General features: G+C 39.8%; 1 protein-coding gene across 4 annotated transcripts in view; it reads left to right on the forward strand.

Moving 5' to 3' along the window:
- LOC124798136 (GPI ethanolamine phosphate transferase 1) overlaps positions 1–18,559 on the forward strand; it is a 260,616-nt gene that overhangs the window by 112,038 nt on the left and 130,019 nt on the right. For all 4 annotated transcript variants that reach the window (XR_007016923.1, XM_047261405.1, XM_047261406.1 and 1 more), the window contains exons 5-6: positions 8,236–8,366; positions 10,189–10,379. Coding sequence is in view for 3 of the 4 variants with exons in the window: in XM_047261405.1 (XP_047117361.1) it covers positions 8,236–8,366; positions 10,189–10,379 (322 nt within the window). In the remaining variant the exon portion in view is untranslated. The remainder of the gene's footprint in view (positions 1–8,235; positions 8,367–10,188; positions 10,380–18,559) is intronic.

Below are 18,559 nucleotides of genomic sequence, written 5' to 3' on the forward strand. Positions count from 1 at the left end.
TACTTATTTGGAATGAGATTCAAGTTTTCTTTTAACCGTTCAGCTATTATATAATCTGAGTCGGGGGTCAGTAGAAGGAACCAATTATTATTTTGGTACGGCTGTTGAGTATAACCTCTACCCATAGTAATTCGCAAGAACTATCTATTTCAACTTCACTACAAGATAAACTACTACCAACAGACAGAAACACACCACCACTTACTTTATTTAATCTATCCTTACTGTGTCTTATGCAGACACTGTGGTCAGGAACACAATCATTCATTTGGCTCCAGATAAGGTGTGTCAATGTGCCCTTCAGTTGGAAGTCCCTATGATAGAGGAGGTTTTGAATATTGCACAGTCGTTCAAGGTCTCCCATGCCACTGGCTGCCAATTAGAGGCTGTTGTTGACAGTGTACAGCCCTGGTGCGTGGAGCCTGGCATGCTGTGGGAAGAGATGGTCACCACAGTCAGAGAGCTATCAAAAAGTATGCAACCATACTTTTTACTGTTGAAACCAACAATTATATAGGGGTGCACAGGCTTTTTGTTTGTATGCATACGTAGTGCGCATGTCTGATTTTTTTTTTTTTTTTTTTTTCCATGACTACAGAAACGACCAGTTGCTGTAAGTGGCAATCATCAGATTTTGTGTTGTGGGCAAAATTAAAGAAAAAGTGGAACAACATTATTGCATCAAATTTTGTTTGATGCTTGGTGATTCTCAAGTTGGAAACACTCCACAATATTCAACAAATGTTTGGGGATGAAGCAATGGGTACCACACAAATAAAGGTGTGGTACAAGTGCTTCAAAGATGGCCATCTTCAGTCATGTGTGAAACATCTTCAGATAGGATCTCAGCATGCACAAGTGAGGTTGTTATTGACCACTTAAGGACCCTGTGTTGCTAAATAGATGAATCATGATCAGAGAACTTGCAGATGAAAGTAAAATTAGTATTGAATCCATTCATTTCATTTTAATGGAAGGTTGGGACCTTGGAAAAGTCTCAGCAAAATTTATGCCAAAGTTGATAACAACTGAGCAGAAGCAACTTTGTTTGCAGATCATACAGGGCATGCAGGATACTGTGAACATTAATCCCAGCTTTCTTAACACAGTTATCTCTGGTGATGGGTCCTGGGGTTATGGGTATGACCCAGAAACAAAGTTCCAATCATTGCAATGGAAGCATTAATCATCCCTGACACCAAAAAAGGTGAGGCAGGTCCACAGCAGTATGAAAGTCATGCTGATGGTCTTTTTTGACTCCTGTGACGTGATTCATCACGAGTACGATCCTGAATGTACTAATGTCAATTAGTATTACCAAAAGGTTCTGTGTCACTATGGTGAAGCAGTGAGATGCATATGGCCAGACTTGTAGGTTATGGGCAGTTTGCATCTTTACCATGATAATGCTCCCATTCATCGTTCTCAATTAGATCTGAGTTTTAGGTCAAACACAACACAGCTGTGGTGTGTCAGCCTCCATGTTTCCCTGATGTAGCACTGAGTGACTTCTGGCTTTTTCCTAAAGTGAAAGAGACTCTGAAAGGGACCAGATTTTAGAAGAGGGAAGACATTATGCAGAAATCAATGGAGCAGCTGCATACCACACCAAAAGAGGCTTTCCAGTGATGCTTCCAGCAGTAGTAGCAGCTTTCAGTAATGCGTGTTGAAGCGTAGGAGGACTGCTTTGAAGGTGACTAGTGTTAAGTAATTGTATCAGAATAAAGATTGATTTTATAAATAAAAGTTTGGATACTTTTCGAACAGCCCTCATACAAACAAACCAACTGGGCTGATGCAAACATGTCATCAGCAGCAAGAACAGTGAACACCACTTCCTTCATGCCTCTTTTGTTTCATACAGTATGAACTGGCAATCTCCTGCCACAAATGTAAAAACAAAGATCATATAGGAGTAGTATGTCTTATCTCTATCCCCCCTTCCCCAGGAGTCATTGAGGAATTGGTGGATATTGCTATTCATACTGTTTCATCATTGTGTTCGCTGTTGACTGCAGGCCAGAACAAACTCTTCATTTAAGTGCAGGTAATGGATAAGCTATTAAAGCTACAAGTTCACTTGGTGGCTGCCATGCCCCTACTCAACTCACAGATGTATGCCAGGCTAGGGTCCAACCATTGTCACGCATCGAACATTGTTTTGTAAACTATAACAGACAGTAGATTTCTGTTTTCCGCCAATTCATGGCAGTTTTCAAATCAGTTATATACTTGGTGGTTCATGATGCAAGCACTGAAAATTTATTTGGGTTAGATGCCTGTACTATCTTTGGTTTTTCTATTCCAGATGTGGTGCATTGGGTGTCAGACCAAGTGCATTATCATGGATTGGATTCCTTGTGTTCTGAGTTTATGGATCTGTTTGCCCCAGGGTTAAATTTTGCAACAGTTTCACAGCAGACCTGCTCTCACCTGTTTCAGGAGTGGCCAGTGCCAATAGGTTTACACGACCAGGTTAGGATTGAGCTGGATCACTTAACATCATTGGAAGTGATTAGACCAATTTTTTCAAGTGAATGGTCTAGTGGTTGTAGAGAAGCCATCTGCAGCTCTGTGGTGACTTCAAGCGTACCATTAATGCACAGTAAACCCCATCCCTTGCCTGTAGTAGTTGCTCACAAAGTTGGCTGGGGGTCAGTTCTTTTCAAATATCGACTTGGCCATAGCATACCTACAGATTCCACTGGACAAAGCATCACAACAGTTGCTTCTGGTTAATATGCTTTTCAGCATCTATCAGTATTAATGGCTTATGTTTTGGGGTTGCTAGTGCAATTGCCATCTTTCAACATTTTTGGAACAGATTACGATGATTGTCCCTCATTGCATAAACTATCTTGATGATATTGTCGTGAGAGGTGCTAACACAGAGTATCTCCTATATGACATCCATTCTTTTTTTTTACTGTTCTACAGGCTGTGGATCTCACATGTAATCTCACTAAATCTCACTTTTCCAACTTTCCATAGTTATTTGGGTCATAAAAATTCCCGACGTGGCATGTGCTCCATGGAACAACGTGTTGATGCTGTTAAGGCCTTGCCCGATTTGTCTAATCTGTGAAAACTTCAAGCATTCCATGGTAAAGTGGCATACTATCACAAGTTTATTCCCCAACATCTACTATCACCCACCCGTTTCATCTGTTGCTTCAGGAAGGTGCCCCTTGTGTTTTGTGTGCAGTCTCTGAGCATACTTTTGTGCAGCTTAAGGACAGTCTTCGCTCCACGCCACGTCTTGCAACATTTCAGCCCAGCGAGCATCTGGTCCTGGCCACGTATGCATCCCAGTACTATGTGAGTACAGGCCTTGCCCATAGTCATTCAGATGGCTCTGAACACTGTATTACCTTTGCTTCAGAAACACTCGGCTTGGCTCACCAACATTATTCTCAGATGGAAAGAAAGACCTTGCTTGGAAAAACAGAGTTCTCTCTATTATCTACGCCTTAAAAATTTTCATGTGTTCTTGTATGGTGCAAAATTTTATTTAATTACTGACCATAATCCCATAGTTTCCCTGTTTAGCCTGTCAGCCGCCACTCATCATCTTCAGCATTGTGCTCTGTTCTGGTACAGTTATAAGATCCAAATTTCATCCCATGTCGCAACATGCGAACATGGATGCACTGTCCTGTCTCCGCAAGGGCCCTGACCTCTCTTTCGACCACGAGGAGCTGCTTTGTTTTCAACTGAATATGGAGACACATCATTGATGGCTTTCCCATCACCAGTTCTTTTATTGCCTCTGCTGTGGTGACGGATCCAATGTTCCGGCAGGTCATAAGCGTGATATAATGTGGGTGGCACAACCGTCCACCAGGTCACGCATCAGACCTGCTTTGGAATTTGTATACGTTTTGCCATTGCCTCTCTCTCTTGGCATTATTACCCTGTCAATGGAAGAGCTTAGATCCTGTGTCATGTTTCCAGCATCTCTGCAGTGCGATGTCCTCTGTTTATCAGGGTCACTGGGGGATCTCTCACACAAAACTTATGGCATGCCACCATGTATTTTGGCCAGGCATAAATCGGAAGATGGAAACCTTGTTGTGACGTGCTGCATATGTTTATGTCAGTGTACAGTGCTGTGCACTGCTTTTTTGCTGTGTCCAGCCATAGAAAAATGTCCACATTGATTATGCTGGTAGTTTTTTTTTATAAACTTTCTAATTATTGGGAATTGATGATTTTCTTATCATCCCTATACCATTCATTGTCAGTCTGCAATGCAGATACTACTGTCAAGGCCTTGTCAAAGATATTCTCCATAAAAGGCTTTCCTTGCATGCTGATTTCAAACAGTGGTCCTCAGTTCATAGTGCAATCTTTCAAGGACTTTTGTACACACAATGGCATTTGACATGCCACAGTGCCTCCCTTCCATCCAACTTTGGACAGTGAGATGGAGTGCCTTGTCAAAATGTTTAAGACACTGATGTACAAGTACTTAGAAGATTTCCTGGCCTAGGAGGCCCTCAATTTTTTTAAAATTCTTACAGAAAGATGCCAATTGGGGCCAAGAGCCCCATCGAGCTCGTGCATGATCAGCAGTGTAGGTTTTATTGATGATCGCACCCGATACATCCTTCTGGGCCTGGACGTTTCGACACTGGTACCACAGGATTGCAGCCACCATTCACAACCAGCATGGCCACCACATCTTCATGGTTCACACTGAAGATCAACTCAAGGCATGCCACCAGAACCAGTTGCATCTAAGGTTGGGCGCAGGCTCCTGTGGTCCATGGGCTCAATACCACATTTTTCGTCAGTCCTGGCCACTCCAGGGGTTGAGCAGGGGTGGTTGTGCCAGCTTCTCCTGGCAGTCGCAGCTTTGTCAGCACTGATAGTGGCTTTGATTCTGTGACCGGTGCCAGGCCTCTCACTATGCTGAGTAGGCACCACTATCAGCAGCCTCCATTGCCAGAGCATCTCCTCCCCAGTCCACCATTGTCGCTGCCCGTGCCACTGTTGCTTGTCATGAACTCAAAATGTCCTGATGGCTCCCACCCCCTCTCCCCTCCTGTCACCAGTCCTTCCCAGCAGTCGTCGCACTGCCCATCGATGGCTGTGTTGCCATTGTCCACTCTCTTTTGCCCGTAAGCACAGGTCTGGGCAGATTGAAAACTTCTTGCACCTTTTGATGTCATCCCCGGCACCATCACAGATGCAGTGGACATCTCTTCAGCTAAAGTATTATGGGTGATGATGCCCAGTCTTTCTCCCCGCAAGGAAAGAGAAGTGTAGTAACATGCTGGCTACTGCACCTACTGCCTGCAGCAGTTGTAATTCAGATCACTATGGCAAGTGTAGTGCACTCCAACTTTCTCATAGCATGTCAGCAACTACCGTAGGCAGCCATCACGTGCAACCTGGCCACCGACTTCTGTCACCAGGTCCACTGTGCCTGCAACACTATAGTAGCAACACTTGATGTGGATAGTATCTTCTCATTTATGCCAGTCTGTGACTCAGCTAATTGTATCTCTTTTATGGTTGTGTGTTTCCTAGTGTTCATAGTTAGAACACAAATATGTATCTCATTTTTTCACAGCTGTGTTGTTGTTTTTCACTGTGTGTGGAAAAGAATCAGTTTATCCAGCACATTTATTAGTTAAAGTAGTATCAATGCAGGTTGCCGACTGAGCATTTTAGTCCAGTGGTTTTAAAAAAATGTGATTTGTAGCAACTTTTTTTAATTATACCAATGAACTTGGATGTATTGTTGTTTGTAAACATGATAGTAATGTGGAAGTCAACACATGTTACTGTCTTTTTTATATTTTTTATTGAACTTTTCAAGCAGACACTGAAATTTAGTCAGAAAATTGTAAGTTGTTGCTTTCTCTAGAACTTAGTAGATCACATTTTCTTTAACTTTTAGGTCTCTTCCACTACAGCTTTCAAATATACACTTTTCATTCAAATATTTCAGATCATTTTTTCCGCTAAAGCACTCAAACATACACTTTTCATTTAAATAGTTAAAGTACTCCTCATTGCATGATTTCTAGACTGCAGAAATGCACACAATTTATTTCACCTAAACAACTTATAGTAATTTGGAATTTTTTTTATTTCATTAAGCTTTAATATTAATGTCAACAAGCCAGAGCCAGCATTCATTGAGAAAATTTAGTACTTTTTTCATTCGTAAAGTTATTTGCAATTTATCAACTTTGTAACTTTTGTCTTTTAAGTCAGCACTCACAGCATTAAAATTATAGTGTGCTTTTTCTCAGATAGCGTGTAGGTCTTACAATTTTTGATACCATACATTGTTTACCGTCACAGTCATTCCGTATTAGTTTCACTCTTACTTGGAATTTTATAGGTATCAGCAGAAATTTTGTTAAGAATTTTGCCTCTTCTCCTGAAATGTAATCCACTTTTACCCAACACCTATTGGTCGAGCTTTTTTGCAATTATAAACACTGCTCCTATTCTGTTACAGTTGTCGTGTATGTCACTGTTATACAACAGCTCTCTTGATGAAAGGTCTGTTCCTAAAGACTGGAAAGTAGCACAGGTCACACCAATATTCAAGAAAGGAAATAGGAGTAACCCACTGAATTACAGACCCATATCACTGACCTCAATTTGCAGTAGGATTTTGGAGCATATACTGTACTCGAAAATTATGAATCACGTGAAGAAAATGCATTATTGATACATAACCAACACGAATTCAGAAAATATCGTTCTTGTGCACACAGCTAACTCTTTATTCCCATGAAGTAATGAGTGCTGTCGCAAGGGATCTCAGATTTCCGTATTCCTAGATTTCCAGAAGGCTTTTGATACCATTCCTCACAACCGACTATTAATCAAATTGTGTGTACATGGAGTATTGTCACAGTTGTGTGACTGGATTCATGATTTCCTCTCAGAGAGGTCACAGTTCATAGTGATAGAGACTCAATCATTAAGTAGAACAGAAGTGATATCTGGCATTCCGCAAGGTAGTGTCATAGGCCTTCTGCTGTTCCTGATTCACACAAATGATCTAGGTGATAATCTGAGCAGCCCCCTTAGATTGTTTGCAGATGACGCTGTAATCTACCGTCTAGTAAAATCATCAGGCGATCAATTCCAATTACAAAATGATCTAGAGAGAATTTCTGTATGGTGAAAAAAGTGGCAATTGGCACTAAACATGGGTACTAAAAGAAATCTGATAAATTTTGGGTATACGATAAAGCACACAAATCTAAGGGCTGTCAATTTGACTAAATACCTAGAAATTACAATTACAAGCAACTTAAATTGGAAAGACCTCATAGATAATACTGTGGGGCAGGCGAAACAAAGACTGTGCTGTGTTAGCAGAACACTTAGAAGATGCAACAAACCCACTAAAGAGACAGCCTACATTACACTTGTCCGTCCTCTACTGGAATATTGCTGTGCGGTGTGGTGTGGGATCCTTATCAGGTAGGATTGACCGAGAACGTCGAAAAAGTGCAAAGAAGGGCAGCTCGTTTCGTGTTATCGTGCAATAGGGGTGAGAGAGTCACTGATATGATACACAAGTTGGGGTGGCACTCACTGAAACAAAGGCAGTTTTCTTTGCAGCGAGATCTATTTACGAAATTTCAATCACCAACTTTCTCTTCTGAATGCAAAAATATTTTGTTGACACCCACCTACGTAGGGAGAAATGATCATCATAATAAAATAAGAGAAATCAGAGCTCGAACGGAAAGATTTAAGTGTTCCTTTGTCCCACATGCCATTAGAGAGTGGAATGGTAGAGAAGTAGTGTGAAAATGGTTCAGTGAACCTTCTGCCAGGCACTTAAGTGTGAACTGCAGAGTAACCATGTAGATGTAGATGTAGAAAAAAACATAAGGAACAGATTTTTGCCTCCTAGAGTATAGACAGGCCTTTTATCCTATCTACATTGCAGCCATTGTATTGTGACCCTAATAATTATTATGTTTTCAGAAGAGATGTAATGATGAACGGTAGACATAATGCGTCCCATATAGTAATTGTTCTGTTTTTGTGCATGTAGATCTTTTCTCCACTCTTTTCTTCTTTTGACTTGAAAAAAATGTTTTACTATTTACTGACCGTGTTTTTAGGTATTAATGCAATCGTTTGTTAAGTAATGCTGAGAAATTCAATTGACAATCTCATTGTTTTATGTGTGATGTTTTGCTATTAATTAAAAGTATTAAATTTATTAGTGTGGTTCTTTTGTTATAGAGAATATAAAGAGAATATTAAGGCTGTTGATGAGGGAGTGAAAAAAATGGAAGAACTCTTTGAATCATTTTACAATCATGATGGGAAAACATCATACATCTTTACAGCTGATCATGGGATGACAGACTGGGGTAAGTGTATAAGATTATTTGCCTTATGCTAATAACAATTTAACTGAAATCAAAATGTTGTTTACTCTGTGCAGAAGTGGTGTCATAGTTTACATTATATACATAAGTTTTGTGCAGTGCTAGGATTGACACCAACAGAAGTTAAAAGAGAGTGTAACTGCCAAAACATCCCCTATAAAAAGGCAGAAAACCCACAGTCTTTAAGTGTTACATGTATTGTATCATATAAGACAGATTCTGATGCAAATGAGAAATCAGAGGTCATAGAGCTGTCCAAGTTGACAGCACTTGATCCTCTCTGTACACAGCACTTGCACTAGGTCAGGTTATCATATAGTGTCTGTGGGTAATGCCCATAATTACCCAAATGCACAGCCGGACAGTTATTATCCAGTTTTGTAAGAAGCCTTACGTCATGCATGTTTCAGTATCTTGGAACAGACCCTGCTGTGTTTCATGGGTTTCCTTTGGACTTGCTCTTTAGATATTCTACATTTGCCTGACAATGGCTTATGCTTTGTTCTGGTTTCCAATTCATGTGTTACTGCCTTTCATAAATGAAGACATCATTCTCACATCTTCTTGTGATAGTCATAAGCTTGATGGAAGCCACAGTGCCCTGAACGTCCCTGTTTATAAGCTGGCACTGCCCCCCCCCCCCCCCCCCCTCCCCTCCCCAGTGGTCAATCTGCTCACAACCACGCTACTGGCATTACTGACCACTTTCATGTGGTATTATCTTGCCAGATACTATAATGTGACCCACCTCCTAGTTCATACATTTTTCTTTGTTCCAGTGTCATGGCTTGTGTCTCAGTTTCACTGATTCAGCTCCAGAGTGTTCGATGTCAGAAAAAGTGGACTTATCCACATTGTCTCACTAGAAAACAAGCCTGTATTTCCATAGCAGTAAATCTTCTCATCTTAGAAAATAGCACATGTTATACTGTTGAATCAAGTTCACTGTCACATTACAAGGCAGCATATTTTCAGAAATCAGTTCTGCTGATTTAAATATTCTCAGTATCCTAATAATTCAGGATTTAACATATAAGGGATTATGGTGTTTTTTAAAAAAGCATATGCCTCTTCTTATCATCAAATCACTGCTTGGGTTGGAATTAATAGGCACATTATTTCTTCTTTGTCAGTGAATCTCAGTTCCAGTGGAAATATGTATAAAGAGAAATCTTATGATGGGCCGTAGTTATGTATTTCTTCAACTTCTTTGTACAAATATTTTGTTCAACAAAACCAGTTTCTTTTAAATATAGTCTATATTTTGTGTTCTACTTTTTCTTTCCTTCTCTCTCTCTCTCTCTCTCTCTCTCTCTCTCTCTCTCTCTCATGTATTCATTCCATTTCTGTCCGCCCCCGGTAGCTGAATGGTCAGCCTGACAGATTGTCAGTCCTCTGGGTCCAGGTTCGATTCCCAGCTGGGTCGGGGAATTTTCTCTGCCTGTGGACTGGGTGTTGTGCTGTCCTCATCATCATCATCCTATCATCCTCATTGACTGCAGGTCACCGAAGAGGCGTCAAATTGAAAGACCGGCACCCAGCAAACGGCCTGCCCAACGAGAGGCCCTAGCCATATGATTAAATAAATAAATTCCATTTCTGTTTCTTCGTAACAGTATACAAAACTTCTTTTAGAGCCAGACACTTGTTGCCAGTGGGGAACAGATACATAGTTGTTTCCATAGTTTTGTTATACTGCCAGATGCACTTTGTGACCACATTTTTCAGAATAATGATAATAAACTTCAGCCTTTGTTGTTAACTAATGACTCTGGGATAACAAAATGTTTGTGTATATTTCAAGGCTCTCATGGCGCTGGGGATCCATCTGAAACAGAAACACCACTCATTGCTTGGGGTGCTGGGATAAATACTCCACAGTTAGTAACAGGAACTGAGAATAAATTGGACACATTACGTAAAGATGTTCACCAGGCTGATATTGCTCCCCTTATGGCTGCCCTTATTGGAATTCCCCTGCCTGTTAACTCTGTGGTGAGTAAATGATGATTATTTTTTTATGGTTGTAGTATAGCCAGAAGATTTTCTACTTAAGTCTTACATGCACACTACTGTAGTGGAGGCTACAGCACCATGAAGAAAGCATGCAGATACTTTAAAAGTACATGGCTTTCCTTTTCTGTGCTACTCTGCATAGGTGAAACACCATTTCCAATAACTCGCACTGCTGAGTAGAGACCAGAAGAACAAAACAAGCAGTGTGAAGGTTAATGATAGTGGAGTTTTAACCAAAACAAGTCTACAGCATAGCAAAGTCATCTTAAGTGTATACAAAGATCCAGAGAACAATCCAAATCACAAACGTAGACCAGGCAAGGTCAAGACTCTAATACTATTCAGTGGCAAATAACTGAAGGCTTCAAAAACTAATAAGAGACTGGATATCAAGAGGTGGGCCATGGTATTTAGTGGTAAACACTTGTCAGAGGTTGGTGCCACCTCACGTGCTTGCTGCACTGCTGCAGCTCACAAGGGCCTAAGCTGCTGTTCCAGTCTGTAGCCCTACTATCTCTGACGTCTTCTCACTGTCGATGTCAATACTCAAAACTGCATGGGGAATCTAAATCACCATCTAAATTTCCAGGTAGGATATTTGATGTAATTAGAATTGCAGAGCAGTTAGGCATTTGTATATTAGTCATTGCTGTCTTTAGACCAAGGGCCATAAGTTGAAAAAAGTCACCTGTAGTAGATAACGTTCCCTTTGAATTATTGAGATACTTGGAAGAACCAACCATGATAAAACTGCTCCCCCTGGTACACAAGATATACTCTCAGACTTCGAGAAGAATATAGTAATCCCAACTCCAGATAAAGTTTAGGTGCCAACAGGAGTGAATATTACCAAACAGTCATTTCAGTAAGTTACGGTTGAAAAACACTGGCAGAAATAATTTACAGAAAAATGGAAATCAGTAGAAGCTGACCATGGATACAGTTGGTTTGTGTCCCAGAGAAATGTAGAAACACATGCATAGATAGATTAGAGGGAAAATATTGCACAATCAGAATGAGGAAGGAAATCGGATGTGCCATTTCAAAGGAGCCATCTCGGCATTCAGTTTAAGAAATTTAGGGAAACCACAGAAAACCCAGATCAGCATACCTGGACAGGGATTTGAATTGCTGTGCTCCAGAATAGAAGCCTAGTGTCTTTCCGCTGTGACACCTCTTTCAGCTGCAGAAGAACACAAGGCAATACTGACGCTATGACTTGTCATAGAAGATAGGTTAAAGAAAGGCAAACCTAAGTTTACAGTACAAAATTGTTAAGCGACATTGTGGGTGGGGGCAGGTGGAGAAGAGCTATCACACTCACTTGTTCAGAAATGCAATAGAAATACACAAACGTGAGAATAGCTTAAATGGGGAAGAAGAAAGCCTCAAGGTAAATGGATCCTGGATTCCCTTGCTGTAGCAAATGACCATTGCAGGTAGCAACAGGAGAACTGCACCAGAAGTGACCATGGAGAAGCCCTTGGACTTTGGCGCACCAAGTATGTATAGTCTGCAGCTGTGAGCTCGGCTCCAGTCCACCACCAGCAATGGAGAATGAAGCTTTGACAATGCCAGTCATTTGTGCTATCAAAATGTGAAAAAAGGTCATCAGACAAGCATCAGCTGAAGAACCCAAGAGGGAAGCCAACAGGTTATGTTTATAGCGTTCATATGTTTAGAGAAAGCTCTTGACAGTGTTGACATGAATATAATCTTGGAATTTCTCAGATAAAGCAAGGATAAAAAATGGGGAGAAAGAAGGTGTCTGTAACTATTACAGAAACCAGACAGCAGTTATATGACTCAAATCTCAGGAAAGGGAGGCCGTAGTTTACAATTGTGTGACACAGTTGTTGCCTATCCTCCCATGTTAAACAATATTTACATTGAGCAGTCAGAAAGGAAACAAAAGTGAAATTCTAAAAAGGAATTACAGTTTATGGAGAAGCAATTAAAACCTTTGCCGATGATTTGTAATTCTGTCAGAGATGATGGAGGACTTGGGAGATCAGTTGAATGGAATGCTTAATGCCTTGAAAAGAGGTTATTATATCAGCATCAACAAAAGGAAAATTTTCTCGATAAAATAACAAAATTATGATACAGGATTGCTGGCCAGTACTCCCACCATGAACCATGGACCTTGCCACTGGTGAGAAGGCTTGTGTGCCTCAGTGATGCAGATAGTCGTACCATAGGTGCAACCACAACAGAGGGGTATCTGTTTAAAGGCCAGACAAACGTGTGATTCCTGAAGAGGGGTGGTAGATGCAGGGGCAATAGTCTGGATGATTGACTAAAATGGGCTTGTAACACAACCAATACATCATTGCTGTGCTGTTACTGGGAATGGTTAAAGCAAGAGGAAACCACAGCTGTAATTTTTCCCGAGGGCATGCAGCTTTACTGTATGGTTAAATGATGATGGCGTCCTCTTGGATAAAATATTCCGGAGGTAAAATAGTCCCCCATTCGGATTTCTGAGCGGGGGACAACTCCGGAGGATGTCGTTATCAGGAAAACAAAACTGGTGTTCTACGGTACGAAGCATGGTATGTGAGATCCCTTAATCGGGCAGGCAGATTAGAAAATTTAAAAAAGGAAATGGATAGGTTTAAATTAGATATGGGAATTAGTGTAGTTCTGTGGCAGGAGGAACAAGACTTCTGGTCAGGTGAATACAGGGTTATAAACACAAAATCAAATAGGGGTAATGCTGGAGTAGGTTTAATAATGAACAGGAAAATAGGAATGCGGGTAAGCTACTACAAACAGCCACAGATGATGAAGAGATTGCAGAAATGTATGATGATATAAAAGAAATTATTCAGATAGTTAAGGGAGACAAAAATTTAATTGTCATGGGGGACTGGAATTTGATAGTAGGAAAAGGAAGAGATAGAAAAGTAGTAGGTGAATGTGGACTGGGGGTAAGGGATGAAAGAGGAAGCCGCCTGGTAGAATTTTGCACAGAGCATAACTTAATCATCGCTAACACTGGGTTTAAGAATCATGAAAGAAGATTATATACATGGAAGAGACCTGGAGACACAAGAAGGTTTCAGATTGATTATATAATGGTTAGACAGAAATTTAGGAACCAGGGATAAATTGTAAGACATTTCCAGGGGCAGATATGGACTCCGACTACAATTTATTGGTTATGAACTGCAGATTAAAACTGAAGTAACTGGAAAAAGGTAGGAATTTAAGGAGATGGGACATGGATAAACTGAAAGAACTAGAGGTTTTAGAGAATTTCAAAAGGAACAAGGAAAAGTAATACAGTAGAAGAAGAAGAAGAAGGGGTAGCTTTGAGAGATGTAATAGTGAAGGCAGCTGAGGATCAAGCAGGTAAAAAGATGAGGGCTAGTAGAAATCCTTGGGTAACACCAGAGATACTGAATTTAATTAATGAAAAGAAAAAATATAAAAATGCAGTAAATGAAGCAGGTAAGAAGGAATACGAATGTCTCAAAAATGAGATCGATAGGAAGTGCAAAACAGCTAAGCGGGAATGGCCAGAGGACAAATGTAAGAATGTAGAAGCATATGTCACTAGGTGTAAGGTAGATGCTGCCTACAGAAAAATTAAAGAGACCTATGGAGAAAAGAGAACCACCTGTATGAATATCAAGAGTTCAGATGGTAAACCAGCCGTAAGCAAAGAAGAGAAAATGGAAGAAAACGTAGATGAAGATGAGATGAGAGATATGACAATGTGTGAAGAATTTGACAGAGCACTGAAAGACCTAAGTAGAAACAAGGCCCTGAGAGTAGACAACATTCTGTTAGAACTACTGATAGCTTTGGGAGAGCCAGCCATGACCAAACTCTTCCATCTGGCAGGCAAGATGTATGAGACATGCGAATCACCCTCCGACTTCAAGAAGAATATAATAATTCAATTTCCAAAGAATGCAGGTGGTGACAGGTGTGAAAACTACTGAACTATCAGTTTAATAAGTCGTGGTTGCAAAATACTAGCACAACTTCTTTACAGACATATGGTAAAACTGATAGAAGTCAACCGCAGGGAAAATCAGTTTGGATTCCATAGAAATGTAGGAACACGCTAGACAATACTGACCCTATGACTTACCTTAGAAGCTAGGTTAAGGAAATGCAAACCTACATTTATACCATTTGTAGACTTTAAGAAAGGTTTTGACAATGTTGATGAATACTTTCATTCAAATTCTGAAGGTGGCAGGGGTAAAATACAGGGGAGCAATAGGCTGTATATAATTTGTAGAGACCAGATGGCAGTTACAAGAGTCAATGAGCGTGAAAAGTAAGCAGGAAGTGAGACAGGGTTGAAGCATGTGCCTGTTGTTATTCAATCAGTACATTGAACAAGCAGTAAAGGGAACCAAAGAAAAATTTGCAGTAGGAATTAAAATCCAGGGAGAAGAAATAAAAATCTTGAGTTTACCGATGACATTGTAATTCTGTCAGTGACAGTAAAGGACCTGGAAGAGCAGTTGCACGGAATGGGCACTGTCTTGAAAAGTGGATATAAGATGAACATCAACAACAGCAGAATGAGGATAATGGAATGTAGTCGAATTATTTGCAAAGCAGATGATGCTGAGGGAAATGGATTAGAAAATGAGACACTTAAAGTAGTAGATGAGTTTTGCTATTTGGATAGCAAAATAACTGATGATGGCCGAAGTAGAGATGATATAAAATGTTGACTGGTGATGGCAAGGAAAGCATTTCTGAAGAAGAGAAATTTGTTAACATCAAGTATAGATTTAACTGTCAGGAAGTCTTCTCTGAAAGTATGTGTGTGAAGTGTAGCCATGTATGGATGTGGAACATGGACAATAAACAGTTTAGACAAGAAGAGAATAGAAGCTTTTGAAATGTGGTGCTATAGAAGAATACTGAAGATTACATGATTAGATCATGTAACTAATGAGAAGGTACTGAGTAGAATTGGGGAGAAAAGGAATTTGTGGCACAGCTTGACTAGAGGGGATCGGTTGGTAGGACATATTCTTAGGCATCAATGGATCACTGGAGGGAAGCATGTAGGGTATAAATCATAGAGGGAGACCGAGAGATGGATACACTAAGCAGATTCAGAAGGATGTAGGCTGCAGTAGTTACTCGGAGATGAAGAGGCTTGCACAGGATAGAATAGCATGGAGAGCTGCATCAGACCAGTCTTTGGACTGAAGACCACAACAACACTTACCATCAGCAGAAGTGCTGTCTGTAGACGCACATAAGGGTACATACGTCACTGTAACATTTGGAACTAATTTTCCTTCCTTAGGGAGGAGAGAGGGGTAGATTGGTGAATGTTGAAAAGGAGAGGCAGGTCAATCATACCCCAGGATGACAGCAGCCCACTTGTTGTGACGATGAAAGGAGACAAGGGTGCTGCTTCTTTGGGCTATCATATTTTGTGTCAGTTCCCATATTCTGCTGAAACAGCACACAGTGACTTCTGCCTCTTTTCTCACATGAAGAAACAGTTGCATGGTAGATATTTACAGAATAACAACATGGTTTTAAAGACGGAAGGTTTCCAGAACGTCAAAAGGCATACTTCTACAATAAAGGTTTCCACCAAGATGTCCATCCTTGAGGAAAATGTGTTGCATTGTAGGATGAATGTGTAGAGAAAGACTAGAACCATCACCAAGTTTCATGGTCATAGCTTGATTTTTTTTTTAATTTTTTTTTTAATTTTTTTTTAATTTTTTTTGTGTAATAACGAAAGATTACAACTACCGCTCATAAGTGTCAACTGAGGGAGACAGACTTTTGCTGATGCCCATGTAATGTGCAAGAGCACTGCTTGCTGCCAGCCAACTTGTGGACTGGAGCCCTCTGCAGCCCCAGTAGCTGCAAAATGCATCTACAATGTGCTCTGCCCATTACACAAACAGTTAGGAAATATCATGTACTTTAATTGAAAAATGTGATTTTGTGTTATAGCCTGGAAAGAAGCTGAATTATCATTTAGAAAGGAACTGAATTTATAGGAAGTGTATTGACTTCATGAAGCATACTAATCACAACCATTTCAACATAAGCTTTGATAAAAATACAGACACAAAGCGTGAGTGCTTTTGAAACTTACTTGAGAGGTGCTGCCAATAGCTGTGATGCATTTTCATTTTTAACACTCAAGAACAGTGTTACATAATTGCTGTGTTTTTGTGAAGGTGGCAACAATGTATAGGCTGCTCTTGCCATAATACCGTGTGTCAAATGAACACAAAATACTGCTCTTGCCTCAAGAAACTTGTCACTCTAATAATACAGATTTTGTCACATTATTATTAGCAAAAGCTCAAAACATTCATGTCTTTCATACATACAAACTTCTTCCACGTGTTCTGCCACAGTACCTTTTATCTGAGATGGGGGTGTCATCCCTGTAATACCTTCCATGAATAACACCTCTTGGCCAGTTGCTTTTAATTTTAAAAATATATCACTGTAATTTAAGACAGTTCATCTGAGTACATTGTCACCCATCTTGTTAGCGCGTTAAAAAGTGTTAAAAACCTGCAGGCTATTTCTTTTTTCCTCTTGCTTGGCTAAATAGACAGTCCCATTCCTGTGCCCAAGGGGTGTCCTTGCAGATCAGTTATGCAGTAACTAAACAGTTCACCTCAAGTATGAATACACTGATGTGCTAGACCTTCTGAGACTGGAAATCAAAAACTGCAGCTGATGCCACACTTACCACAGAAAGCAGAGCTCAAACTGATTCCTTCCCTGCTGTATCAGTCAAGAACTTCGCACAGTACATATTTCCAGCAAGAAGCAGCATATGGTGGCAACATTTCCTCTCCATGTGTTAATGCTTTGTTCACATTGTTGTTTAAGAACATAGACATTCATAAATTTTGCCTAGAACAGCATATGGAAGCATGTGCAACAGAATTATAATTTCACAAAAAATCCTTCATAATATTAAGTGTATATCGAGCACCTGCAGGTAACTTTAATCTGTTTGTAAACCACCTTGAAGCTGTACTGGCCCATTTAACAACCAAAAACAAAGAAATAGTGGTTGCTGGTGATTTCAATGTAGATTTCCTTAAAGACTCTCCCAATAAGAACTTATTTGAGTTAGTAACACTATCATTCAACTTAATTCCCACTGTAAAATTCCCCACTAGGATAGCCACTTGCTCACAAACAGCCATTGATAATATCTTTATAGAAAAGTCCAATGAACAAAATTATATTACAAAACCAATAGTCAATGGCCTCTCAGACCATGACATGCAGTTTCTTATGTTAAATGTTAATACTGAACAGGATATAAAATCTGTTAAATCTGAGCTCAAGAGGGTAATCAGTAAGCCAAAAATTGCTTATTTTAGGACACTCCTCAGAGACATTCACTGGACTGATGTTTACAGTGCTTATGGCATGAATGAAAAATATAACATTTTTGCTAATAAAGTGCTTACCTTATTCGAACACTGCTTTCCCCCAAAACTTACCAAGGTTAGAGCAAAGTCTACAAAGAAGCCATGGATTACTCGAGGAATAGGGGTATCTTGTAAAATAAAAAGAAAACTGTATCTGTCAATCCGAAACATTTCCAATGTTGATGCTATAGCACATTATAAGAAATACTGCAAAATTTTAAAGACTGTAATACGGATGTCAAAGCAAATATATTACAAGGAAAAGATAGTCATATCAGGTAACAAAATAAAGACAATATGGGATATAGTGAAGGAGGAGACCGGTAGAACCAGATATGAAGAGGAACAAATAGCATTAAGAGTAAATGATACATTGGTGACAGATGTGTATAGTGTTGCAGAACTTTTTAACAAACATTTTATAACTGTTACTGAAAAGATGGGGTTGTCAGGTTCGGTAGATGCTGCTATGAATTACCTTAGACCAGACATTTCAAGTAACTTCCATAACATGAATTTGACCCTCACTACCCCAACAGAAATAATGTCCGTCATAAAATCTTTAAAATCAAAAACATCTAGTGGGTATGATGAAATATCAACAAAGTTAATTAAAGAATATGATTCTGAGCTAAGTAACATATTAAGCTATCTGTGTAACCAGTCATTTATCAGTGGAATATTTTCTGAATGGCTGAAATATGCTGAAGTTAAGCCACTGTTTAAGAAGGGAGATAAAGAAATAGC

This window comes from Schistocerca piceifrons, chromosome 5 (genome assembly GCF_021461385.2).
Source record: "Schistocerca piceifrons isolate TAMUIC-IGC-003096 chromosome 5, iqSchPice1.1, whole genome shotgun sequence".
NCBI classification, from domain to species: domain Eukaryota; kingdom Metazoa; phylum Arthropoda; class Insecta; order Orthoptera; family Acrididae; genus Schistocerca; species Schistocerca piceifrons.